This window comes from Hevea brasiliensis, chromosome 13 (genome assembly GCF_030052815.1).
Source record: "Hevea brasiliensis isolate MT/VB/25A 57/8 chromosome 13, ASM3005281v1, whole genome shotgun sequence".
Classification (NCBI taxonomy): domain Eukaryota; kingdom Viridiplantae; phylum Streptophyta; class Magnoliopsida; order Malpighiales; family Euphorbiaceae; genus Hevea; species Hevea brasiliensis.
The window spans coordinates 70,018,515-70,045,163 of record NC_079505.1 but is presented as its reverse complement, the minus strand read 5'-3'; the positions used below and the strand labels follow the sequence as shown (position 1 = coordinate 70,045,163).

At 34.2% G+C, this 26,649-nt stretch overlaps 2 protein-coding genes across 2 annotated transcripts; both read left to right on the top strand.

Annotated features, from left to right (window-relative positions):
• Positions 1–4,602: 4,602 nt before the first annotated feature.
• LOC110650139 (uncharacterized) lies at positions 4,603–9,030 on the top strand. Its single transcript, XM_021804966.2, has 6 exons — positions 4,603–5,180; positions 6,197–6,282; positions 6,394–6,540; positions 7,258–7,381; positions 8,178–8,464; positions 8,763–9,030. The coding sequence occupies exons 1-6, from the start codon at positions 4,991–4,993 to the stop codon at positions 8,853–8,855; spliced, it is 927 nt and encodes a 308-aa protein (XP_021660658.2). The 5' UTR covers positions 4,603–4,990; the 3' UTR covers positions 8,856–9,030.
• A 2,820-nt stretch (positions 9,031–11,850) lies between these two features.
• Positions 11,851–26,602, top strand: LOC110650141 (boron transporter 4-like). The gene is made up of 14 exons (XM_058133133.1): positions 11,851–11,964; positions 12,093–12,198; positions 12,292–12,374; positions 12,446–12,638; positions 12,723–12,861; positions 12,981–13,146; positions 13,233–13,399; positions 13,661–13,834; positions 13,939–14,034; positions 14,119–14,235; positions 19,050–19,363; positions 19,531–19,810; positions 26,167–26,314; positions 26,586–26,602. The coding sequence occupies exons 2-14, from the start codon at positions 12,095–12,097 to the stop codon at positions 26,600–26,602; spliced, it is 1,998 nt and encodes a 665-aa protein (XP_057989116.1). The 5' UTR covers positions 11,851–11,964; positions 12,093–12,094.
• Positions 26,603–26,649: the final 47 nt, after the last annotated feature.

Genomic DNA, 26,649 nt, shown 5'->3' with positions numbered 1-26,649 from the left:
AGCCTTTGTATTTTGGATGAGCTGGCACAGGCACCGATAGCGAAGCCTATGTTGACATTATCCATTCTGTCATACCCATTGCCCATCTCATGGTGCACACATCAACTTCCTGGTTTGTTCCTTTCTCCCTATCAACAATCCCATCAGCCAACTTGCCAACCTCCTTGACACGGCCTACTTTGCCCAAAACATTGAGAATATTTTCTTCTCTCGATTTTTCTTTTATTGGGTTTCAGTTTTGTTCTCTTGCTCTGTGGGAAGCGTAAATTTTTACAGAGATTAAATGGACATGATAATGAGAGGGTTTTCTTTCTAGCTAAATTTCATAAATTAATCATAATTTATGCTTTCCTCATCACAAATTTTAAAACGTTAATGCATTTTTATTAATTAATGGTAGATAAAGTCTTTGTTTGATTTCTTAATTATGTAATAATTAGTATATATTAAATAAAATAATTTAAAATAACATTTTTTATAAAATATTTTAAATTTAGTATTTAATAGATGCTTTTTAAAAATTGATACATTATGATCAGAATAGGCCTCAAAATAAGTAACACGTGCGAAACATTTAAAAAAGAGAATGTGTACGATTCTCAAAATATACTTGACAAGAATATACATACATCCAAATAAAGCTATCGGGTTTTGGGCATCAACCGACCTGTCGGCCTTATTAAGGGTGAGGCCTAAAAGGGGTCAGACATATTACTTAAATCCAATGATAAGTTAATATCCTAGCTAACTTACCCCAAAACCAGATTCTAGACTTAGAGAACGTATCCAAAAAAAAATCATTAATCGACCACAATCAAATAGCCCTAGGCCGGCCTGTTAGCCAAACCTCAATGGATTCTTGGTGAAATATTTAAGAAGATATTTAAGGACCCATGGTCTATTTGCTGGAGGGCTTGAAGGTCAAATAGAGGGAAATCCCTCTACATTAAAATAGATATAAGTAAAAAAAGCCATTATTATGTTCATGAGCTCACGTTTAAATGGTTGTAATTCTAACAGGTAAGCCTCGAGCTCATGTAAGTTGAGTCGACTTTCGACCAATTGAAGCTGGAGTACCCTCATCAAGGAGTCAGAAGAGATAATGTCGTACAAATCGGACTAGTCGGGTCATACACTAACACTAAATCAACCAAGTGACCACTCCTATCCTTAGTTCATGAATGTCTGCATGGTCAAGGAAAAGATCTGATTTGACGTCAGATTTGGTTATTAGTGATTGAGACCATCCACTTGTGCAACTTTTACAGGTGTTGAGTCGATATTAGATATCTAACTCTATAACTGGAGGAACCTCCACCTCGAGAGGACTTGAGAGCGATAAGGGGATACCTTACTCAGATAATCCTTAAAAAGATACTTCGTGAGAAATGCAATTTGTACAAAGTGGTCATATCTTTCTAGTCTTCATAAATCACCCTTATTCCTATTGTCCACATACCATAGCTTCTTCATCTATCCTATTCTAAACTATCACTCGACCTATTTAAAACCCCAAACCTCTTATTGAGAGGCAGGGCTCCCGTACCCTCAAAGCAACTTGTCTGATCAAAAGTGTACCACCACCACATAATCAATTAACATACCTCTTTATCAGATCCTCAAATCGAGGTGACAGGGGCAAAGGCATGTTTGATGGGACCCCATGACCAGATTTCAGTGATTTCGATAGCCCACTTAGGGCTTTACATGTGTTTAAAGTTCAAGTCTATTAGAGAATTGAATAGCTTATCTATTTCTATCATACCCTTGCTATCTTAGCATGAGTGTCATAAAGGTCCTCACAGACTCCCAAATTGAATCTATTGGTTGAATTTCATTTAACTCACATCATGTGTTATGAGCTACCTACTCAAGGTAAAAGGGGTGCATCTAGCTCTACTATTATTTATTCCACTTTAGCGCGTCACCTCAGTTTGGCATGATTTAGCCAAATACATTGGCAATACCTTTTTTTTTTTAACCTGTCTTCATGAAAATCATTTTAAGTAGCATTGGAATACAATTTCATATCAAATAAGAAGTTGTTCTACCTCTTTCGCATTAAGAGTACCACCAAAGCCTTTAGTTTCAAAATTTTGGCCTTACCTACTTCATAGGCCTTCACATTAGAATTACCAGTAGCTTTTACCAGTAAGTTTGCCTTGAATAGTGTTCATATTCTCCTTGACATCATCATTAATATCAACCATAATCCCTACAAGACAATTGTGAGAATTGGTAATAGATTTTAAGTTTTTAACAATAACTTTTGTATGATAGGCCACTACCTCAAACTCTAGCATTATGTTCTCAAGGTCACCAATTAGTTTTTCCTGCAAAAGAAATGGGATCTTGGATAGCGCCAAGCTCTATTGGCTCACCCTTAACTTTAGAAAGTGTGGCTACCACAACCATAAGATATTTCATGTAAGCATGGGATTTTAGGAGGCCTCAAGCTTTATTGGCTCACCCTCACCCTCAGAAAGCTTAGCCACCACGGCCAAAAGATATTTCCTTTAAGCATGGAATTTTGGGTGGCCTCAAGCTTTATTGGCTCACCCTCACCCTCAGAAAGCTTAGCCACCACGGCCAAAAGATATTTCCTTTAAGCATAGAATTTTGGGTGGCCTCAAGCTCTATTGGCTCACCGTCACCCTATATAGCTAGGCTACTACAGCAAAAAACATTAAACTTTCTTTTCCAACACCTCAATGCGCTTTTTTCAATGCTTAAAGTGTGAGGCAGACTGACTCAAGCTCTATTATCAATCCCTCAAAATTGTCATGGGGTCATTACCCTCTCTTTAAAAGATGTAACTGATAGAGTGTGCAGCAACCCACTTGGGGTCATTATCCTCTCTCCAAAAGACGCAACTAAAGGAATGTGCAGCACCCCTACATTCTCAACCAATGGATAACTTAGTCACCGTTCCTACTCCTTTCAGAGTGTGTGGCATGACAATCAGTGGGAGGAACTTAGTCACCCTGCCTACTCCTCTTAAAGTGTTTGGCATGACAATCAGAGGTAGGAACTCAATCATCCTGCCTACTCCTCTCAGAGTGTTTGGCATGACAATTAGTGGGACATACATTACCGCAAGTAAAATCACTTCAATCACCCTGCCTGCTCCTTTTTAAAGCGCTTGGCATGACAATCAGTGGAACATTCATTGCCTCCAGTGAAATCACTTCTGTCCCTTTTCTCTAGGGTGGTAATACATGCACAATGGATTCTTTCATGCTCTCCACCATCCACGGATCTGTGGTTGCTCTGATACCAACTGTCATGAGTCTAGTGTAAGAACACCTTTGGGACCGTGTGGCACTCAGCTTGAACTCTTTTAAGACAAGTTAGCTACGAGAATTTCTCGATGATTTGTTCAACACAATGAGTATATTGGCATGGCTTGGCAAGCTAGTTGGAGAAAATATCATAAGCATCGAATATGAACAAACATCTCAAGCATAATAAAGAACGAGATACAAATATATCAAGAACGAACTACTTTTGTTATTCATTTATCACAATAAATACAATTACATTAGTTGTCCATACAACAGTTGTAGGCTGGGAGAACTTATAAGGAGTGACTAAAGAGCGTTAGGAACACAATAGGGTGTGATAGGAGAAGACATCACTATGCTTGAGCCATCACACCCCTGAAATTACATAAATGAAATTAAATACAAAATATCCTCTTTAGTCCCTGAAAATTATAATTTACTTCTCAAACTTCTAACAACCTAATAAAAAGGAGGTGTAATGGTGTTGGTATGTGGAGACGAGGAACGACTGATGAACGAGGGAGGCTGTTGGGTGTGGAGGAGAATGGCGATGGTGAGAGCTTGAGTTTGCTAGGTGTAGACGAAAGAGAGTGAGGAGAGATGTGGCAAGCATTTTGCTAAAGAGCGAATTAAATTCTGAAATGATAGATTTTGATATAATATTTTGAAAGTTTAAAATATTTATAGTAATACAGACGAGGAATGGAAATAAAACATCTTCAAAATTAAGGAACAATTGAGAGTATTAAACTATTAACAAAGGGTGCGCTACACGCAAAAAGGCACAAATTAGAAAATGGTGCACCAGCCACTAAAGAATATTCTTATTGGAAAAAAAAAAAAAACTAAGTCCACAATTAAGTTTTATACTAAAATTTTTTAATTAAGGTCAAATAAATTTTCACTTAATAAAAATTTTTTAATAATAAAATATTAATGTTTAATTTTTAAATATTAAAATTATTAATTATTTTTAATTAAAATAATTAAAAAAAGAAATTAAAAATAAGATGAACAAAAATTATTTAATAATAAATTATTATTTTATTATTAAAAAATAAGAAAAAATAATATTTTAATTTTCTTATAAAAATTGAGTTTGTTTAACTTTAATTACAAAGTTGTGTTGTTTTTTTTTTTTTTTTTCCTCCAAAGTTCTGTTGTTATTAAGGGGTTTACTTGATATTTTTTTAATTCCATTTTCCTCGTCTTGGGGCCCACAATATTGTTGCGAACTTCTCAGAAAAGTTGGGCGACTTTTCCCATTCCACTGCGTGAGAAAATTTCTTGGTAGTTAGCGGTACCGCAAATTATATCCATACCAATATCATTATCGCGCCTTTCCTTTCCTTCTTTTTTTTTTTTTTTTTTATTTTACTTTAATTGAATTTTTCTTCTTAAAATTAAACGAATTGATCAAAATCGTTTCTTTCTCTAGATTCTTAGCTCTTTGTTTGGCAACTTAGAAAGTGAATATGGATTTCCAATTTTTAATCAAATAGCAAAATTGAAAATTTGCAATACTTTATTTATTTTTTTTATAGGTGTTTAGGGTTTGTCTATTTTCGCTTTCTCTCTCTTTCTCGGTTGTTTTGACTTGAGCTTTTGGTTTTGCTTCAATCGTCGTTTGATATCTGCCAATTTGTGAATTGTGATCAATCTTTGTTTTGTTGGGATCACACACATATATAGAGAGAGGGTTATAGATGATAGAGGAAGTGCAGCTGGAGGCAGTGGGTGCAGGGAATCCGAGCGACTCTGATCCTCTGCTGGAAAACAAGGCTGATTCATCATCGCCGCCACCGGGAAGTTCGAGTGAGATTAACAATGAAGAAGATACTGAGAATGGTTCTATTCCTTGTTGCCGCATTTGTCTCGAGAGCGATTGCGAACTAGGTGACAAACTTTTTAACAAGTTCTAATTTTTATTTTCTTTGGATGAATTTTGGTATGTGCTTGTTAACTTTATTGGTATTGCAATTGGTGGCTTGGCGAAGTGTTTAAATTAAATAGGCGACTAACAACTGAACGGAATTGATCAGTAGATTACTAAAATTGGACATGACAACTGGGGAAAAATTTAATATCTTGTTTCGCTTATCCATTTGTCTAGGGGTTTACCCGAGCCAAACTGTAATAATTATGGTCCACTTTACCTATGAAAACTAGAATGATCAAACCCCTAAATATTGTGGCTATTATGTAGTTGGTTGACTATGGACGTATGGACATAGAGTAAGGTAATTGTTTTCCTAGCTTAGTCTTGTGATGAGTGTAGGTAGGCTTTCTTACATTCTATACTAATTTAACTTTTCTTGTTTGAAGAACATGAATTATCCATGGCCAGTGGTTAAGGAAAATGAATCCTTATACCACATGATTAGGGGGTAATGAAGAAAAGAAAAATATCTGGTTTAAGGTAGGGTTGGCTGCCTCTCCTGTGTGATTCCCATTTTATTTAATTCCATCCAAGAACATCCAGCTGCATATAACCCCATCATAACATGGGCGCCAATGTTTTCCCTTCGTAGATAATTGGATGCAGTGCAAAGTGGCTGCCAATTTTCTGGGTCTTCATTGGCAACCTCAGCATCCTCATTGGTAGCAACTTCTGTGCACCAATTTTTGCCTTGTAATTTTCCCCTATTTAAAATTGAGGTTACAAAATGAAACTGAACTTTGAGATCAGCCTTCACATGACATAAAAGCTCTAGTAATTGAGAAAAACATCCTTCATTTCTAGTTGTTGATGGGAAGTAATGTCTGCCCATTGAAGTTTTTTCATCATGTTTCACCTATTTTTGTTGTATTGCCCTAAATTCATATTCGTGGCTCTTATTGTGTTGAAGTTTTATTTTTGTTTTACTTATTATTTTTCTGTTTCACTTTTCTAATGGTATTTGATTTTATAGGCGATGAATTAATATCTCCATGCATGTGCAAAGGCACCCAGCAGTTTGTTCATCGTTCATGCCTTGATCATTGGCGCTCAGTTAAGGTAAATGCAATTGTTTTTGAGTTGATATGAATAATAAATTTTTATTTTTTCAGATGTTAATTTATCGTTGCCATTGATATAATAGGGGCCTTCTTTCTTCTTCTTTGATAGGAAGGATTTGCTTTCTCTCACTGCACAACGTGCAAGGCCCAATTTCATCTTAGAGTTGCATTGTTTGAGGACAGCTCAAGGCGAAAAGTAAAATTCAGACTTTTTGTGACGAGGGATGTTGTCATTGTATTTCTGGCTGTGCAAACTGTGAGTACTCACATTACTATTGCTTTTTTCCTCCTTTACTTTCAGTTCATTTGGAGGCTGGACCTTGGTTTGTCCAGTGGGGTTAGACCTTTCTTATCTCATTACAACTTCCCATCCTATCAGGAATAATGAAAATGGAAGAATTGCTGATGAAAGTTTTATATATTTTATATTTATTTTATAGTTGTATTATACACTAAATTATATAATAATATATAAAAAATATATAATAATAGATAAGGAATCATAAAAAAAGATGGTTTTATGGAATAAAATATATAAATTTTTATTTTTGTTCATTTATTCAGAATCATTAACTAGTGCATTTTGGAATGGGCTTATTTCCTTTCATTATGTTTGTAGAAAACACTATTATGTTTGACTTCTTTCCTTTATATAGGATAAAAGGAAAGAATTACTCAAATTTTTTATTTAGGACTTTCATGGTCACAAAGAATATTGGTGAAAATTTCAACCTTTTTTCTTGAAGGGGGAAGAAAAAAAGAAAGACTAATTCATGGAATCTTAACTTTGAGATGAAGAGGTGTGAATGAAGTTAACTGGCATTTCTTTGTAGTGGAGAAAGCAGATTTATTTAGCTCTGCTTAAGCACCTTTGCATAGCTTGAAATTAAGAAGTATATTAAATTCTGCACGTATCTCTCTATCACTTTTTCTTTGAAGTTTTACTTTGTATCTAAGAAAATCTGTCTTTCAGGTGATTGCTGCAATGGGTGGCTTTGCATACCTTATGGATAAAGATGGCACCTTTAGGAATTCATTCAGTGATGGTTGGGATCGAATCTTGTCAAAACATCCTATACCATTTTACTATTGTATAGGTAAGCTTGATGGTTTTGGCAGTTACTGTTTATTTTCCTCGCTTGGATTGTAGGTTCTGTTCAAAATTTCTAGTGCTAAGTAATTGTATTGGTATGCCAGTTTAGTAGCATATTTCTATTTCATTAATTTGCTGGCATTTACTTTATTTTATGCAATTAGGAAAATGACGATGAGAATATAGGCTACAGGGAAGAAGGATTATTTGTTTGTTTTACTTTGCATGTTTTTCTAACCGGAAAATCGGTGGTTGTTAGGGCGCACTCTTCTTTCCGGCATTACTTGAGTTATGGAAGTTAACGTTGTCCCTCTTCTCATTTTGTTTCCACATTAAATTCCTACCTTGTACTTTTCTGTAATATTTGTCCCCTTGTATGTATGTTCCTTGACATATACATTCTGTTAACTGATCTTTTTTTTTCTTTTTCTACTTCTAAAGTTGTATCTGACACCTTTTATAAAAGTCTCCTAAATTCAGGATTCTTCTTTGAAACTATTTATTTTTAGCAATTTTTGTTTCTAGTGGATTTGCAACTGCATACGCTTGAACCATTTCCAGACTTCCTGGTTTACCATAAATAATCGCTTATAGTTGTTGATATAGGATTTAATTTGATTGTTGTGTCTATTTGTTTGTGGTAGCATGGTGTTTACTTTATTGCATCTTTTTACATATATTATAAAAAATATAAAAAAAATTGAAAAAGATATCACTTGCTTTCATACCCCTCCTGTCCTGTTGAGTGCTAGATACTGGCTGATTATTATTTTCTATACTGTGTAAACAAATTGCACCAGGGGTACTAGCGTTCTTTGTGCTGCTTGGGTTTTTTGGCCTCATACTACATTGCTCCTCCCTCAATAGTAATGATCCACAGATGGCCGGTTGCCAGAACTGCTGTTATGGATGGGGAATTCTGGATTGCTTTCCTGCTTCTATGGAGGCATGCTTTGCCTTGGTTTTGGTTTTTGTTATTATCTTTGCCATTCTAGGCATAGCTTATGGTTTCCTTGCTGCGACCATGGCCATTCAGAAGATCTGGCAGAGACACTACCACATCCTTGCTAAGAGGGAGTTAACAAAGGTAATCGATCTCTCAGTCTTGCTGTTGTCTTTTGTTTAATACCATAGAGAAGTTGATTATGTGAATTGATTTAAGTAGTTTTTTTGAATTTTTAAACTACTATTATATATGGGAGTCTATAAATTTATATATACATGCATTTATAAATAGGAATCCATGGAATCAACTGAACTGGTAGAATCTTTTTTTTTTTAATAATTTTCAGTCGATGTTGGGTTTGATTCTGATGGCACTACCTTTGAGGACTTGGATTTACTGATTTAGTAATCCATACCGACTTACCGTTAAAATTTTTCAGGAATACATAGTAGAGGATCTCCATGGCTGCTATACACCGCCAAAGTTGGATTCAGAACATGAAGAACGTCTGAAAGTGCTTAAGCTTTTATAACGATGGGTGGGTTTGTGAAGTTGTAAGACATATTCCTATGTCCATCTAATTAGTCAGGTTTTTAAAGCTTCATAATGTTCCTTTCCGAGGTAAAGAAGCTGCATTTTGTATTTGTTTTGCAAGTTTATCTAACAGAGCAAGGATAAAATAAAGTATATTCTCATTTTTCTGTGAATGCTTTATGAGTCGTGATTTTGTTGTGAATATGACCTTATGGAGCATACAGCAGGATGCATTATCAATTTCTGATCATGTAAAAATGCATTCATGCCCTGAATGACTGGTTGCTCAGCCTCTGCCAAACATTCCACTGACTTGAATTTCAGGAGGATTCGATCTTCCTTAGAAACTTGAAAGAATTAAAAAAAAAAAAAAAACAAAAAACATTGATCTTTAGTGCTAACGAACATGAATGTTTATGTGTTGGTATGGTCATGTTTCAGTGCTTATCATGTTCGGAGTGAAAGCCACAATTACATTATGAGGCTCTTAAGGAATTAATAATCCGCTTGTATTGATTTACTAGGGAATTGCAATAATTTTAATATATAAATAATTTTAAATTATTTATTTTAATACAAAATAAATGAAGCATTTTTTTTTTCAATAAATAATTAGAACTTTCAACAAGTAAACTTGCATCAAACTAAGTATGTTAAAAGATAATATTAATATAATATATCACTTAAACAATAATTTACTTAAAAAATTAATTTATATATATATATATGTGTGTGTGTGTGGTTTGACATAAATAGCCACATTGATATATTGTACTGACAATAAAAAGATTATTTTATTTTTTAAAAAATATTAATTTATTTTAAAATTTTAATTATTTAAATTAATTTAAAATTTATATAAATTTAAAAGTCTTAATCCATAAATTCTAATTAAAATACAACGTTAATTAATTATTTATATTAATTATAAAAATACTAATAAAAACCTATTTATGACGACCAATATAAGAATTCGTCGTTAATAATATATTAGCAACGAAGAACTATCGCTAATTCATATATAATGTCGCTAATTTCTTTTGGCGGCAGCATATTCATCTCTTACAATTTTTAGCGACATCACATTTGTCACTAATAACTTTTCCAAATTGAGGCATCTATTAGTCGCTAATAATGTTTAGTGAACCATAAATAATTTTAATACCAAATATTACTATATATAGCATAAATTAAAATTTTAATATTATTTTAATAATTATGAATTCATGAAGAAATTATTTATTTTATTAAAATAAAATTAATAAAATTCTTAAATACCAAATTTCACTTTCACTAATTTATTTTTTTAATTGTTATAAATATTTACAAAACTTATTTTTATTATATAAAAGTGGAAAGGTGGGGGATATTGGGATTACTAAACTATCCATATAATTTAATATTATTTACTTAATTAATGTTTTTAATTAAGACTATGAAAATAAAATATAAGTAAAGTAGGACTCAAACTCTTGAAAGCACGATAAAAGTTAACCTTTTAGATATTAAATATAAGAGTGATTATGTTTATTAATTCATAATTTTATTATAATTTTTTAAAAAATTTCATAACATAATGTCTTACTATTAGTTTGGAAAAATTTTTTTGAAAACAGAGTCCTATTATTGAAACTTAATGTTTATTGCATAATTTTTATTCTCTTTATAATATTATTTTTCTAATTTTTTTTAATTATAACTCTATTAGTTATAAGAGTTTTAATTTGATAAATAAATTAATATATTTTAAGCGAATAAGACTAATCAAAATAGAAAATATATAATAAAAAAATATAGTAATAAATTCTAATCTAAATACAATTAAACTAACCATTATAGTTAAGAAAATACATAGCCATATGCATGGAAAGAAGAGAAAAAAGAAAAGAAGTCATTTGTTTATTATACTTCTATTTTAATTTGATAAGTTAATTAAATTAAAAAGTAAATTAAAAAAATTATCAACCTAAAGTTGGTTTATTGCTTCTCGACGATATGATGTGCATGGAGATTTTTGTTCCTGGCGTGGTGTTTTCTATGACAATGTTAGCTACTCTATGGTTTCTCTCTACACTTTTTGACATCTCTTTTCTCACTCTCATTCCATACGGTTGTTTGGTTTCTATTAACTTGGTTATATTTGTTCTTTTCGCGAAGGAATTTGTCAAATTTAAACCAAGATGGGGAAATTTCTCTTTGTTTATTTTTTTATTATTATTTTAAAAATATTTTACAATACCAAGAGTCTCAATGTGTTAATAGTAATGTTAAAACTTAAAAACTTTTTAATATTAATTATCTATTAAATTACATTAATTTTCTTTTAAAGAAAATGTGTAAAGATAAAATCATTAAAATTTTATTTTATATATATGTTAAAAAAAAAACTCTAAACTATATACATTAGAATCAAAGAAGATAATTTTAAAAAAAATAAAAATTAAATGTACAAAAAATTTAAAATTATAAATAACTTTAATCAGTAGTAAAATAAAAAATAATCATTTATTATAATGATAATTAATAAATAAATTTAATTAGTTATTAAAATAAATATGTAATGATAATAATATTATATTATATAAAATATCACAATAATCAATAAAATAATGATATTTTTACTGTTTAAATAAGCAAAATCTTTTAATAAAATATACTTTGGCTCTACTTGTAAAGGATCGAATGAGAATTAAAGAATGTGCGTCCGTGGTCCAAAGTCTGGAGAAGCTGGCGACCGGCAGCTAGCGGTCAGCCGGTTCGTTGTGATTGACGAAAACTCAATGGCTCATGTGTCGTCCCAGGTGGAGTGGTTAATCATCTGGAACCTTTTTTCTTGCAAATCAGTAACAGATTTACCTCGTACGTGCGTAACTAACAAAATGATGTGATCAACTAACAACCCTTTTACCGCCAAATCGAAAAAACGGCTCCCGCGGCCTTGCATTCCTATATTTGAAGGGACGCTTCTTATATCACTACCTCGTCGGACATACCATAAACATCGCTCTTTCTTTTTCATTAATTATCGCTTTATTCTTCACAAGGTTTCCATTTCTGTTTTGCTTCATCGTCGCTGGTTGGAACGCCGATCCGGCGTCCATATCCAGGTGAGAACATGCGCTATTTTTCATCCTTTTTTTTTGTGGGGGTTAAATGGTAGAAGCTGCATGTCAAGATCTTTTTCTTTCTTTTAATTTTCTCTCTTTATCTTTTTGTGCTTATTTCCTGCATGTAGCGATGCATAGCGTTGACTCCCCATTCCGAGGAATTGTTGAAGACTTTAATGGAAGAAAAGCTTGCTACTTACAAGATTGGACCAATGCACTCGGAACCGGTGTCAGGTATCTCCCCCTTTTCTTCTTATGACCTCAATTTTCTTTGTAGAATTACGATTGATTCTGATATATCGTCAATTTGAATATTAATTTTATCAGGATTTTGGCTCCAACGACCTATATATTCTTCGCTTCTGCTCTTCCAGTTATTGCCTTCGGAGAGCAACTTAGCAGGGAAACAGGTATGCTCTGCTCATTGCCGAGAATAAGTATGTTTTTGTCTTAATAAGTATATTTCTTTCTTTCCCTTCAGATGGAAGCCTGAGCGCGGTGGAAACCCTGGCTTCTACTGCTATATGCGGTATAATACACTCTTTGATTGGTGGCCAGCCTTTGCTAATCTTGGGAGTTGCGGAACCCACAGTTATAATGTACAGCTATTTGTACAGTTTTGCAATAAGAGCTGACGCCATTGGAAAGAAGCTCTATTTGGCTTGGGCTGGATGGTAAACAGGATTCAACCTTTCTATCCATTGGAGATCTATTGCTGTGATAGATAAGTATAGAATTGATGATATCAAGTTTTGTAGGGTGTGTGTCTGGACAGCTCTTCTACTCTTTCTTCTTGCTATGTTCAATGCTTGCACAATCATCAATAGATTTACAAGGTTTGCGGGAGAACTTTTTGGCATGTTAATTGCAGTCCTTTTCATTCAACAAGCGGTGAAGGTATCATCTTGATCCATAATTTACTAAGTGTAATAGCAGTCCTAACTGCTAATGAAGTAGAAATTGCAATTGGTAGTTAAAAAATTATTAAAAAAACAAAATTTTTGCTTGAATTATAGGGGGTGGTATGTGAATTCAAAATCCCCGGTAACGAAGACCCAAACTTAGAGAAATATAGTTTTCAGTGGCTATACACAAACGGCCTGCTGGGTGTCATATTCACCTTTGGCTTACTCTTCACTGCTTTAAAAAGCAGAGGTGCAAGATCATGGCAATATGGCACAGGTTTGTGAAGTGACTTTATGAGGCTTTTTGTCCCTTAGGCATGAGCAGTTCTTTCATCTGAAAGCTCCAATTTTTCACCACGTCAGGATGGTTTCGGAGCTTCATTGCGGATTATGGAGTTTCTTTAATGGTGGTATTATGGGCAGCATTGTCATTTAGCGTACCAGGCAATGTTCCTTCTGGAGTTCCTAGGAGGCTTCAAACTCCTCTTCCTTGGGACTCTGCTTCCTTGGAGCACTGGACTGTAATCAAGGTATAATTAAGTTTATGTAGCCATTTCCAATATCCTTTTGTTGGGGAATGGAGAGTTTGATATTCTCACATTGGCGAACCTTTTTTTTTTTCTCTGCCTATTGTGCATGCAGAGGTGTGAATTTCCTTCTACATGCCAAATATGTATGTGACCATTCATGGCAGATAAAAAGCTTATACTAATCTGATCACTACATTTTCTTCTTTTCTTTGTGTATTCAATATTTGAATTGGCAATACAACATTGTCACTTAAATTACAGGACATGGTTAAGGTCCCCCCAGCATATATATTTGCTGCCTTCATACCTGCTGTCATGGTTGCGGGTCTTTATTTTTTTGACCATAGTGTGGCTTCACAAATGGCACAGCAGAAGGATTTTAATCTCAAGAAACCCTCTGCTTACCACTATGATATCTTAATCCTCGGGGTTTTGGTAGGAGCTAATTTCCTCTTTTCCTTTTTAATCATTCATCTCTCTCTAAATCCTTTGTGAATTCTCCATGAAGATTTACTTGTTACTTGGAATAAATTTCCTAGACTTTGATCTGTGGATTACTTGGACTTCCTCCCTCCAATGGAGTGCTCCCACAATCTCCCATGCACACCAAGAGTCTAGCTGTGCTCAATAGACAGGTTAATTTTGGATCTAAAAGGATGTTTTCATTATTTACGATGACATAATTTCTGTATTCTTATAATGTGTGACCAATAATGCAGTTGATAAGAAGGAAGATGGTAAAAGGTGCCAAGGAATGCATGAAACTTAATGCAACCAAATCTGAAATTTATGGCAGGATGCTGGAGGTATTCATAGAAACAGAGAAAACTCCAGCAGTAAGTTCTCAATTTATGCAAATATGCTATTTCCAGTGCTGGTTGTTGAAATATGATTCAAAACTGTTAACGTGTTGTCCTGATCTTTAGGAAGTTGTTATTCATTTTTATTTTATTATTATTATTATTATTATTTTCTTTTGTTGTTAGAGTCGTGTGCATAATGGTCCTGTACTTTGTATGCACGTAGGAAGTGGTAGCATTTGTTTCTGCATCTGTTTCTCTTTGGTTGTTATCCATTGCCTATTTATTGGGCATTTCATTATTCAATAAACTGTAGTTCAGGCTAAACATTATCCTCATAAGCTTCTATAATCTGTATGTGCGTATGAGAGCGATTTGATTCCAACAAAAGTGGTATCAGAGCCAGGTTCATCTCTACTTCTGGGCGTAAGAGTGGGTAAGGCTGAGTGAAACACGAGAGTCTGAGTGAGGATGACCACCAATTCTTTATCAACTGCTCAACCCTCCATCCCAATCTTTACAGGAGAGAAATATCACTTCTGGAGTGTTAAGATGCAGACACTGTTCAAGTCCCAAGAGTTGTGGGAGTTGGTTGAAGAAGGATACACAGAGGTGGACGATCCAGCAAGGTTGAGAGAGAACAGAAAGAAAGATTCAAAGGCGTTGTTCTTTATTCAGCAAGCGGTGAATGAAGAGATCTTTCCACGAATTATGGGAGCTGCTACTGCAAAGGAGGCATGGCTTATCCTGCGAAAGGAGTTTCGGGGAGATAGCAAGGTGATTGCAGTGAAATTACAAAACCTACGTCGTGATTTTGAAACAGCAAACATGAAGAATGGGGAGTCAGTGCAAGAATTCCTCTCCCGTGTTTCCTCTGTTGTAAGCCAAATGCGAGCTCTTGGTGAGAAGTGCAGCGATCAGATGATAGTAGCAAAGGTTCTGAGAAGCTTATCCTCAAGGTATGATCACATTGTTGCTGCAATTGAGGAGTCAAAGGATTTAACCATGTTCTCTTTTGATGAATTAATGGGTTCTCTACTAGCTCATGAAGCAAGGATTAATCGAACTAATGAGCAAGTGGAGGAGAAAGCTTTTTCGATGCAGAAAGAAACTGTGGACGAGCAAGAAGAACGAGATTCAGGTGAAGGCAGAACTCATGGGAGAGGAGGATTTCGTGGTAGAGGCACGAGGGGCAGAGGGCGCGGCTCCTTCGTGCAATGTCATTACTGTAAAAGGTTCGGCCACATCAAAGCAAATTGTTGGAGAAAGGCTGAGCAAGCAAACTACGCAGAAGAAAAACAAGAAGAACAGGAGGATGAAGACAAGCTCAAACTCTTTATGGCCCGGGAAGATGGAACACAAAGTACAGATAACACTTGGTTTCTTGATAGTGGTTGCTCGAATCATATGACAGGGTTGCAGTCATTGTTTAAGGATTTGGATGAATCCTACAAAGCCAAAGTCAGACTTGGTGATGACAAACAAATGCAAGTAGAAGGGAGAGGAGTTGTGCAAGTTGCAGATGGCAATGGAAAGATGAGGTATATTCATAATGTTTTCTTTGTGCCTAGTTTGTCTCAGAATTTGCTAAGTATTGGCCAGCTGATGAGCAGTGGTTTTTCAGTTTTGTTTGAGGGCATGTCTTGTGTAATTAAAAACAAAAAAACAAATCAAGTTGTGATTGAGGTGCAGATGACTCAGAACAAACTTTTTCCTCTTGAGATTTCGCATTTGGAGAAGCATGCAATGATCACAAAAGGGAGGGATATATCCAAGGTATGGCATCTAAGGTATGGTCATCTACATATGAAAGCCCTAAAATCACTGCAAGAAAAGGGGTTAGTGTTTGGCCTTCCTAAAATTGAATCAATTAACCTATGTGAAGGATGCATATATGGGAAACAAAGTAGAAACTCGTTTCCTACAGGAACGTCCTGGAGAGCGCCTCAAAACTTAGATTTGATACATGCAGATGTGTGTGGTCCTATGAAGGTTAAAACACTTGGAGGAAGTCGTTATTTCTTGCTTTTGATGATGATTGCGGTGAATGAGTGGGTGTATTTCTTGCAAGCCAAGTCAGAGGCATTTGAGGCATTTCAGAAATTCAAAGCACTTGTGGAGAAGCAAAGTGGGAAGTTCATCAAAGCCTTGCGAACAGATAGAGGAGGTGAGTTCATCTCACAGGACTTCAACCAGTACTGTCAAGCACATGGCATTCAAAGGGAATTAACAGCTCCATACACTCCAGAGCAAAACGGAATCGCTGAACGAAAGAACCGCACTGTGATGGAAATGGCAAGAAGCATGTTACAGGAGAAAGGGCTTCCAACAAAATTCTGGGAGAAGCAGAGCTACAGCTGTTTATCTGCTAAATCTGTCACCAACAAGAGCTGTGCATGAACAGATTCCATATGAACTGTGGACAGGGAGAAGGCCCTCGGTAAGTCATTTACGTATCTTTGGATGCATAGGTTATGTGCATATTGAAGCTCATAAGCGCAATAAGCTAGAGGGCAAATCAGAAAAATGTATTTTTGTGGGATATTGTTCAGAATCAAAGGCATACAGGTTGTATAATCCCATGAATGGAAAAATTCTTATAAGCAGAAATGTGGTGTTTAATGAAGATAGCAGGTGGATATGGCATGAAGACAGAGAAGGAGGAGTTCATGTTGAAACACAAGAAGATTTGCTGCCTACTCAGCAACCAACACCACCATTGTCTCCTGTTGCAAGCAGCAGTACTGATTCAAGCTCGAGTGAGCTATCATCTCCCTTGCAGAGGAGTTCAGATTCATCAGATGAAGCTCTTCCAAGGAAAACCAGGTCCTTAAATGATATTTATGCAACAACTAATGCCTTATTTGTGGCAGACCCTATAACCTTTGAAGAGGCCAAAGAAAAAAATGAATGGAAAATTGCAATGAAGGAAGAAATTACAGCAATTGAAAGAAACAGAACCTGGGAGCTGGTCGATCTACCTGAAGGCAAAATACCAATTGGAGTTAAATGGGTATACAGGACTAAGTACCATGCAGATGGCAGTATTCAAAAGTACAAGGCAAGACTGGTGGCTAAGGGGTATTTACAAAAGCAAGGAATAGATTATGAGGAAACGTTTTCTCCCGTTGCAAGGTTTGATACTGTGAGAATTCTTCTATCCTTGGCTGCATATTTAAGTTGGCCGGTTTATCAATTTGATGTTAAATCCGCTTTTCTAAATGGAGACCTAGAAGAGGAAGTGTTTGTGCAGCAACCAGAAGGCTTTGTTCTGCAGGGGAAGGAGAAGATGGTTTATAAGCTTAAGAAAGCTTTGTATGGCTTGAAGCAGGCTCCCCGAGCCTGGTACAGCAGGATTGATTCTTATTTTCTTGAGAATGGATTCACAAGAAGTCAGAATGAAGCAACACTCTATGTGAAGAAGAAAGGTAATGGGTTTTTGTTTGTCTGTTTATACGTGGATGATATTGTTTATATGGGGTCCTGTTCATCACTTATTCATGAGTTTCAGTTGAGCATGAAAAATGAGTTTGAAATGTCAGATCTAGGATCACTGCATTACTTTTTGGGAATTGAAGTCAGGCAGGAGGGAGGTGGAATCTTCATATCGCAGAAAAAGTATGCAAGTGATCTTCTAAAAAAGTTTAACATGCTTCACTGCAAGACAGCACCTACGCCACTGAACCTGAATGAAAAGTTGCAGAAGGAAGATGGAACCCAAACAGATGGAGAACTCTTCAGAAGCTTGGTTGGAGGTTTGATATATTTAACCCATACAAGACCTGACATTGTTTTTTCTGTTGGTTTGATATCAAGATTCATGCATTCACCAACTAAACATCACCTTGGAGCAGCCAAGAGAGTCTTAAGATACATTGCAGGGACTGTTGATTTTGGAATCTGGTATGGAAAAAGTACCAACTGGAGGTTAACTGGGTACACAGATAGTGACTGGGCTGGCTGTATGGATGACAGAAAAAGCACTACAGGGTTTGTGTTCAGCCTCGGGACAGGAGCTGTCAGCTGGAGCTCAAAAAAGCAGGCAACAACAGCTTTGTCCTCATCTGAGGCAGAATACATGGCAGCAACTGCTTCAGCGTGTCAAGCAGTATGGTTAAGAAGAGTTTTGGAAGACTTTGGACAGGGACAAGAGGGTGCTACTGAAGTACTGTGCGATAACAAGTCAACTATAGCAATGTCCAGAAATCCAGTACATCATGGTCGCACTAAACACATCGACATCAAGGTGCATTTCATCGTGAGCCGTATCAAAGGCGTAATCAAACCGAGTATTAAAGATCGAAGCTCAAGTAGCTGATATACTGACAAAGTCACTTCCAGGATACAAGCATGAGCAGATGAGAAAGAAGTTTGGAGTTTGTCGTTTTGAATCAAGGGAGGGTGTTGAAATATGATTCAAAACTGTTAACGTGTTGTCCTGATCTTTAGGAAGTTGTTATTCATTTTTATTTTATTATTATTATTATTATTATTTTCTTTTGTTGTTAGAGTCGTGTGCATAATGGTCCTGTACTTTGTATGCACGTAGGAAGTGGTAGCATTTGTTTCTGCATCTGTTTCTCTTTGGTTGTTATCCATTGCCTATTTATTGGGCATTTCATTATTCAATAAACTGTAGTTCAGGCTAAACATTATCCTCATAAGCTTCTATAATCTGTATGTGCGTATGAGAGCGATTTGATTCCAACACTGGTAACCTGGTGATTTCTGGTGAGAAACTTCTGTAATCTCATTTTGTTGAGATGGCAGTATGGAACATTGATATATGGTTGATATTTGCTCTAAAGTCCTCTACGATTCTTGACAATGGAAGTATGTTTCTTTTGCAGCCTTCAGCAGCTAAAGAGCTCAAGGATTTGAGGAGTGCAGTTATAGGTGAGGATGGAGATAACTCAAGTGCATCCTTTGATCCTGAAAAGCATATTGATGCTTTCGTGCCTGTGCGAGTTAATGAACAAAGACTTAGCAACTTTTTACAATCACTTCTTGTGGGCGTATCATTAATGGGCATGCCTATAATCAAGAAGATACCTACATCAGTACTCTGGGGATATTTTGCCTACATGGCCATTGATAGTCTCCCTGGGAGCCAGTTCTGGGAAAGATTGCTACTGCTTTTCATTACTCCTAGCCGGCGACACAGGTGAGTTATAAGTTTTTCCAATGCCTGATTTTTAGATCCTCAGCTATTAGGTATTTAGACACTTCTGCCATTTAGGAGCCGCTTAAAACCATTTCTAGGTGAGTGATATTAGAATAGCTGTACTTTCCCAAGCTTATATAAACTATCATTTTGGAACACTTTGGCAGGATTTTGGAAACAGCGCATGCTTCTTATGTGGAGAGGGTTCCCTTCAACTACATTGCTATTTTTACGCTCTTGCAGCTGGTATATCTTCTGGTTTGCTTTGGAATAACTTGGATACCTCTTGCTGGAATATTGTTCCCGTTGCCATTCTTTCTGCTTATAAGCATAAGACAGCATATCCTTCCCAAAATCTTTCCCATGGCTTGCCTTCAGGAGTTGGATGCTGCTGAATATGAGGAAATTGAGGGAGCTCCAAAACGTAGTCGTGGTCTCTCATTCAAGGTACATTGTCTCATTTTCTTTATGGTCGACTCTGGCCAAAGTATTCATAAATTACATTTCTTGTTCATTTTTTAAGCTGGTTGCTATTGCAATGGAGACCTTGAACATTAGCAAGTTATTAGACGTATATGGGCAGGGTCTTAATTTAGGTTTCATTTGATTATTGTTGATCATAATACAGGTATTATATTGCATTTTGAGAATAATGATTTCTTCCTCTTCCATGGACTATTACGTTGGATTATTTTCCTACCAAATAATTTGAAAATGAGTTTTCTTTTCCTTCTTAGTTTCCAAATTTGATGTTGTTTTGTTTCTGGATTTCAGCAAGCATTCTCATTTTAAATTTATTGAAACTATTTTACGTGATTCGGGATCTACTAGAATTATATAAAATGCATCAAGTAATGCCCAGGAAAGATGGTGAAGTCACAATGGTCTCACTTAAGCACCATCTCCTTATACAGCATTTCCTAGACATGCACTTTATACAATCCTAATAGAATCAAAACACTAGTAAGTACCGTCTTCCTATAACACTAGCATAGATAGACAGGAGTCGCCACTCAGCTAATAACCGGGACATATTCAATATATCTTCTGAGAGTCATGGATGGCAACTTAATCTTTGCAGAATTTCCACAACCGTCATTACCATAGCCAAATGTCTAGGTTTGGGATAGTGAGTACGTAAGGGGAAGGTGTTAGACACCTCTGGCCACGGTCTAGTTTCGAACAGGAACCAAACCGAAACCGGTTCGATCAAAACAGGACCAAAACTAGAACCGGCTTTGAATCGGACGAAAACCATCCTTCTATAGTTTGGTTTAGGTTCATATTTTTTAGAAATCATGAACCGACGATTCCGAACCGGATTGAACAGACAGTTTTAAACCGAACCAAACCGGTGATTTAAATACAAAAAAATTTAATAAATACCTCACTTCACTCCTAATTCATATATATATATATATATATATCATTAATTCTCTACACAATTATTCTCTACAATCTCTTTAATTCTTAATACTCTTTCAATTTCTCTTAAATTTTCTAAATAATTATTTTTTACACTCCTTTTAATTCTTAGTACTTTCATAATTCTCCTACTTTATTATTTTATATGCTCACTGAAATTTTTAATACTATCTTAATTACTCTATTATTATTTTATATCTTCAATAAAATTTTCAATACCCTCTATTTTGATTTTTTTTTCTTTTATATTTTTTTAATTATCAACTAGCGTATAATTTTTTAAAAAATGGCAAGTAATACTCAATTCAACTCAACTCAACTCAACTAAACTTTTATCCCAAAAATTTATTGGAGTCGGCTATATGAATTCTCTTTCTCCACTCTAAATGATTTTGGGTTAAATTCTCGAAAATGTGTAATGCTTCTAGGTCATGTTGTACTATTCTCCTCTAAGTCAGTTTAGGTCTATCTATTCTTTTCTTTTTATCCTCTAACCCAATGTGCTCTACTTATCTAACTGAAGCTTTCCTATGTCTACGCTTCACATGACCAAACCACCTCAATCTCCCTTCTTTCAACTTATAATTGAAAATTTTGATTCCTCTAAATCCTAAAGGAATACACAGGCAAAATTAAATTCATGCACATTTTTCTAATTTTTTTTTAAATTAATTTTATCTCTAGTTTTTTTAATAACTTCAAGTCTTTAATTATTAAATTTTTCTTAAAAGTAAGTTATTTTTATTCTTTTTTTCTTATTTTATTTTGATTGAATCTACTAGAATTATATAAAATGCATCAAGTAATGCCCAGGAAAGATGGTGAAGTCACAATGGTCTCACTTAAGCACCATCTCCTTATACAGCATTTCCTAGACATGCACTTTATACAATCCTAATAAAATCAAAACACTAGTAAGTACCGTCTTCCTATAACACTAGCATAGATAGACAGGAGTCGCCACTCAGCTAATAACCGGGACATATTCAATATTTCTTCTGAGAGTCATGGATGGCAACTTAATCTTTGCATAATTTCCACAACCGTCATTACCATAGCCAAATGTCTAGGTTTGGGATAGTGAGTACGTAAGGGGAAGGTGTTAGGCACCTCTTACGCTTAGGGGTGGCCACGGTCTAGTTTCGAACAGGAACCAAACCGAAACCGGTTCGATCAAAACCGGACCAAAACTAGAACCGGCTTTGAATCGGACGAAAACCGTCCTTCTATAGTTTGGTTTAGGTTCATATTTTTTAGAAACCATGAACCGACGATTCCGAACCGGATTGAACAGACAGTTTTAAACCGAACCAAACCGGTGATTTAAATACAAAAAAATTTAATAAATACCTCACTTCACTCCTAATTCATATATATATATATATATATATATATATATATATATATATATATATATATCATTAATTCTTTACACAATTATTCTCTACAATCTCTTTAATTCTTAATACTCTTTCAATTTCTCTTAAATTTTCTAAATAATTATTTTTTACACTCCTTTTAATTCTTAGTACTTTCATAATTCTCCTACTTTATTATTTTATATGCTCACTGAAATTTTTAATACTATCTTAATTACTCTATTATTATTTTATATCTTCAATAAAATTTTCAATACCCTCTATTTTGATTTTTTTTCTTTTATATTTTTTTAATTATCAACTAGCGTATAATTTTTTAAAAAATGGCAAGTAATACTCAATTCAACTCAACTCATCCCAAAAATTTATTGGAGTCGGCTATATGAATTCTCTTTCTCCACTCTAAATGATTTTGGGTTAAATTCTCGAAAATGTGTAATGCTTCTAGGTCATGTTGTACTATTCTCCTCTAAGTCAGTTTAGGTCTATCTATTCTTTTCTTTTTATCCTCTAACCCAATGTGCTCTACTTATCTAACTGAAGCTTTCCTATGTCTACGCTTCACATGACCAAACCACCTCAATCTCCCTTCTTTCAACTTATAATTGAAAATTTTGATTCCTCTAAATCCTAAAAGAATACACAGGCAAAATTAAATTCATTCACATTTTTCTAATTTTTTTAAAATTAATTTTATCTCTAGTTTTTTTAATAACTTCAAGTCTTTACTTATTAAATTTTTCTTAAAAATAAGTTATTTTTATTCTTTTTTTCTTATTTTATTTTGATTGAAAGATTTCTAAGAAAAATTAAAATATTTTTACAAATATAACTTAAATTCTAAATCAATAAAATTTTTATTTAAATTTTTTCCTTTAAGTCGCTCTTAAACCATCCTTAAACCGCTTCCAAACCGTCCTTCAAACCGTCTTGAACTGTCATTTTTCGAACCATCCTTTAAATCGTTTTAAACCAGGGCTCGAACAGGAACTGGGGGTTCAGGAACCGTCTTCCAAATCGTCCCATGACTGTTTGGCTTAGATTCATAATTTTATTGAACCTGAACCGGTGGTTCATGAACCGTAATTGGAGGTTCTTGAACCGTTGCCACCTCTACTTACGCTTGGTCTAACCTGGTTAATTCGAGTGTCAGTTCTCTACTAATGTTTCTATAAGTCTTGTTTATTATTCATTTATTAAACTTTATCCTAAAAATACAATTTTAATCCTACACACACAAATAATTCACAAAAGGGTGGTTGTTTACAAATAATTTTCATGCACAAGTAATTCCTATATATGGAGTTTCTAATTATTTAAATGATATTTACCAGATGACTAAAATTAATTTATTATTGAGAACTTAATTGACAAACAAATTTAATTTCAAATAACCTTAAGTTTCTATTTACGCTAATTAATTAATTAATTTTTTCATCAAGTTACCCTAAGGATAATTAAACTAAATTAATTATAAACATGTATAATTTATTCTAATATCACATAAGGCCCAAACAATCATAACCTAATAAAGATTTTTAACATGCAAATTTATTTTACAATTACCAAGTATTAAATTGAATTTATTTTACATGTCAATATTAATTTAATTTACAAACAAGATTAATTTTAATTTACAAAGTATTTATTTAAATTAATTACATGTAAAAGCCAGTTAAATTAAAAACAAAGTTAATTTTAATTTACCAAATAAAAATCCTATTATCACTACAATTTCATGTCAGTGATTATTTTTGAAATTTAGGATTACTTACTTGTTAGTAATTGCAGTTGTCATTGGGGCAAGCTACCCTTAAAAAATGGTCTTCTCTTCTATCCCTGGCTTACTCCCATTTAGCTCCATGTAAGCTCCACGCAAATGCCCTCTTTGGCACTTACCTTAGGGCTACTTACTAATTTTATTTGTAATAAAAATAAAGAAACTAAAAAGTAAAGAAACTAAAAAAATAAGAAAATACTAATAACAATTCATATTGGATTCTAACTCTAGTCTCCTAAGGGGTTAAAATTCCTAATTAGTTACAACTACTTAAGGGTCCATGTCTTCTAACATGATCCAAATACTTCATAACACTTCTTGAATTAAGAGAACTCAAAAAAAAAATAATTTAAATATCAATTAAAACTCAAGAACATACATAAATATACAATTCTCAGATTCTGGCAGATTGAAAGTAGCAAGAAATTTGATTTTTGAAAAATAGTTAGACACGCTTAAAAATCATGAAAAAATTACAGAAAATAGCCAAAATATATACAACATCATAAAATTCATAGATTAAACAAAACTCTGGCCAAATAATCTACACAAATCTTAAATTTTCCTAATGATAGAATCATAACTCACAAACCATAACAGATATGAATGCAAAACTAATTGAAACAGATTCACAAGATTCCAAACTTAATTTTAGACATCAGATTTACATAAAAATATTAAGAAACAAGGGAAATATGGGCTCCACAAATCGGGTATCCTGCAAATTGGATTTTATAGGAACCCTAACTTCAAACAGTCATAACTTACAAAATATTAAAGCTTTTTTTTAGTGATTCTTGAGTCTAAAATTAATAGAATTTTGTGTAGAATATGAATATAATTTTTTCAAATTTTTTACAGATTCAGAAAATAACGAAAAATAATAAAATATGAGAGACAGAAAACTGAATATGTGCAGAGTTGTGTATCCCCTCAAATTAAAAATGATTACATGATCTATATGAACATACAAAATAAATTAAAAACAAGGAACATATAATTAAACATTACATTGCATAGATCTTGAAAAGAAAATAAAAGAACTAACATTCAAGAAATATAGCAAGAAAGAAAGAAGAACTAAAAGAAATTTTGACTATTTCTCTCTTTAAATTTTTTTTCCTTTTTTTTTCTTTTTTTTTTTGTCTACTCCTTGTCCTTTCCTTTTCCGGCATGGTATTTATAGAGTTTTGAAAGAGAGGTGTGATAGGATTTGGAGTCCTAGGGTGATAAAGTTTAGATAACTTAAACAACTAGCATTATAGAATTTCAGTGAGACTGAGATATGGATGAGGTATTTCAACCAATAGGAAAAGAGGGGAAGGGGAAGGCACCAATAGGGAGTGAGAAAGATGTGTGGTAGGATTTGACGTCCTAGTGTGATAAGGTTCAGATAACTTAAACAACTGGGATTAAGGAATTTGGGTGAGACTGGAATATGAGTGAGGTGTTCCAACCGATAGGAAGAGAGGGAAAGAGGGTGGCACCAGTAGGAAGTGAGAAAGACAGTGGAGCTAAAGGGGGAGAGAGAGTTTGTATGAGGGAGAGATAGAGAAAAAGATATTTTCTTATTTTAATTTTCAAAAAATAAATTAAATGGGTCTTATTTAAAATTTCTAACAAAGTTTTTTTAGACCCATGAGGCCCAATTAAGCTTAATTATGTACATTTAAAAACTACCCATATTAAATTTAAATAAAATAAAATTTTATTTAAATTTAATTAAATTCATTTCTCAAAAAAAAATATTATTATGTTATTTATTTATTTATTTTTTCAAGATCACGCCACGGAATTAATAATTCAGCTGCATGCCTCCAATTACATCTTACAGTCATGTAATTTTTCATCGTCGGGTTTCTCACAGCCTCAATGCACATACTCATCACAAAATAAGGGTCTTCAAATTGTTAAAATACTTGATTAATCTATGAGGTCAAAATTAGTCTGCAGGTGCTCCAGAAAAATGCAGCATGTTATAGTTTTCTTGTATAATATGTACTAAAATCTAGTAATGAACTATACAAGGGACTGTGTTCCTGTTTTGTTATGTTCAATGGAAATCTCAGTACCAGAACCATCTATCGTTCTATCTTCCAAAAGGAGCCTGCCTGCTGCTACATTGTTGCTAGCATTTCAGATTGCAACAGTAGTTCATTGAACTTCAAATTCTGGAACATTTGTTTGGACCAAAATTTCAGTGATCTATGTGTTGGCAGGAATCAATGGAGAATGCTGATTTCGATTCATGTGATGCTGAGATACTGGATGAGCTGACCACCAGTAGAGGAGAGCTGAAGCTTAGATCTAAAAACTTCAGTTTCAGTGATGAAAAGATCTTCCAGGCAAGACCAGAACCTTCAACTTGTATTATTTAGATACAGATTTTACTTGCTTATCTGAGGGTATTCTATCAATAGAAAATTGAGTCCTATATATTAATATGAGGGGGAAAAATACGAAAATCAGGGTAAAATACTTTTCCTTTATCAGAAAAAGCTTGGCACTTCTCATTCAAGCAACATTCTTCAACTCTTCTGAATAAAAATCTCAGCAGTCTTTGGCTCATGCGGTGTCATAATAGTAAATGCCGGGGTAATGTTGATGTTGTGCATTAAGACTGTTTGTGTTGATGCAGGTGCACCCGGAGGATGAGGATGTTGTAAGATTGTGAAGAAAAAGAAAGTGGTTGAAGAATATTT

Coding starts and splice junctions, on each gene's coding strand:
- LOC110650139 (XM_021804966.2), top strand. CDS start 4,991: ATGATAGAGGAAGTGCAGCTGGAGGCAGTGGGTGCAGGGAATCCGAGC. Junction 6,541..7,257: donor TATTTCTGGCTGTGCAAACT/GTGAGTACTCAC, acceptor TCTGTCTTTCAG/GTGATTGCTGCAATGGGTGG. Junction 8,465..8,762: donor CTAAGAGGGAGTTAACAAAG/GTAATCGATCTC, acceptor AAAATTTTTCAG/GAATACATAGTAGAGGATCT.
- LOC110650141 (XM_058133133.1), top strand. CDS start 12,095: ATGCATAGCGTTGACTCCCCATTCCGAGGAATTGTTGAAGACTTTAAT. Junction 12,639..12,722: donor TATTTGGCTTGGGCTGGATG/GTAAACAGGATT, acceptor CAAGTTTTGTAG/GGTGTGTGTCTGGACAGCTC. Junction 13,835..13,938: donor TCTTAATCCTCGGGGTTTTG/GTAGGAGCTAAT, acceptor TAAATTTCCTAG/ACTTTGATCTGTGGATTACT.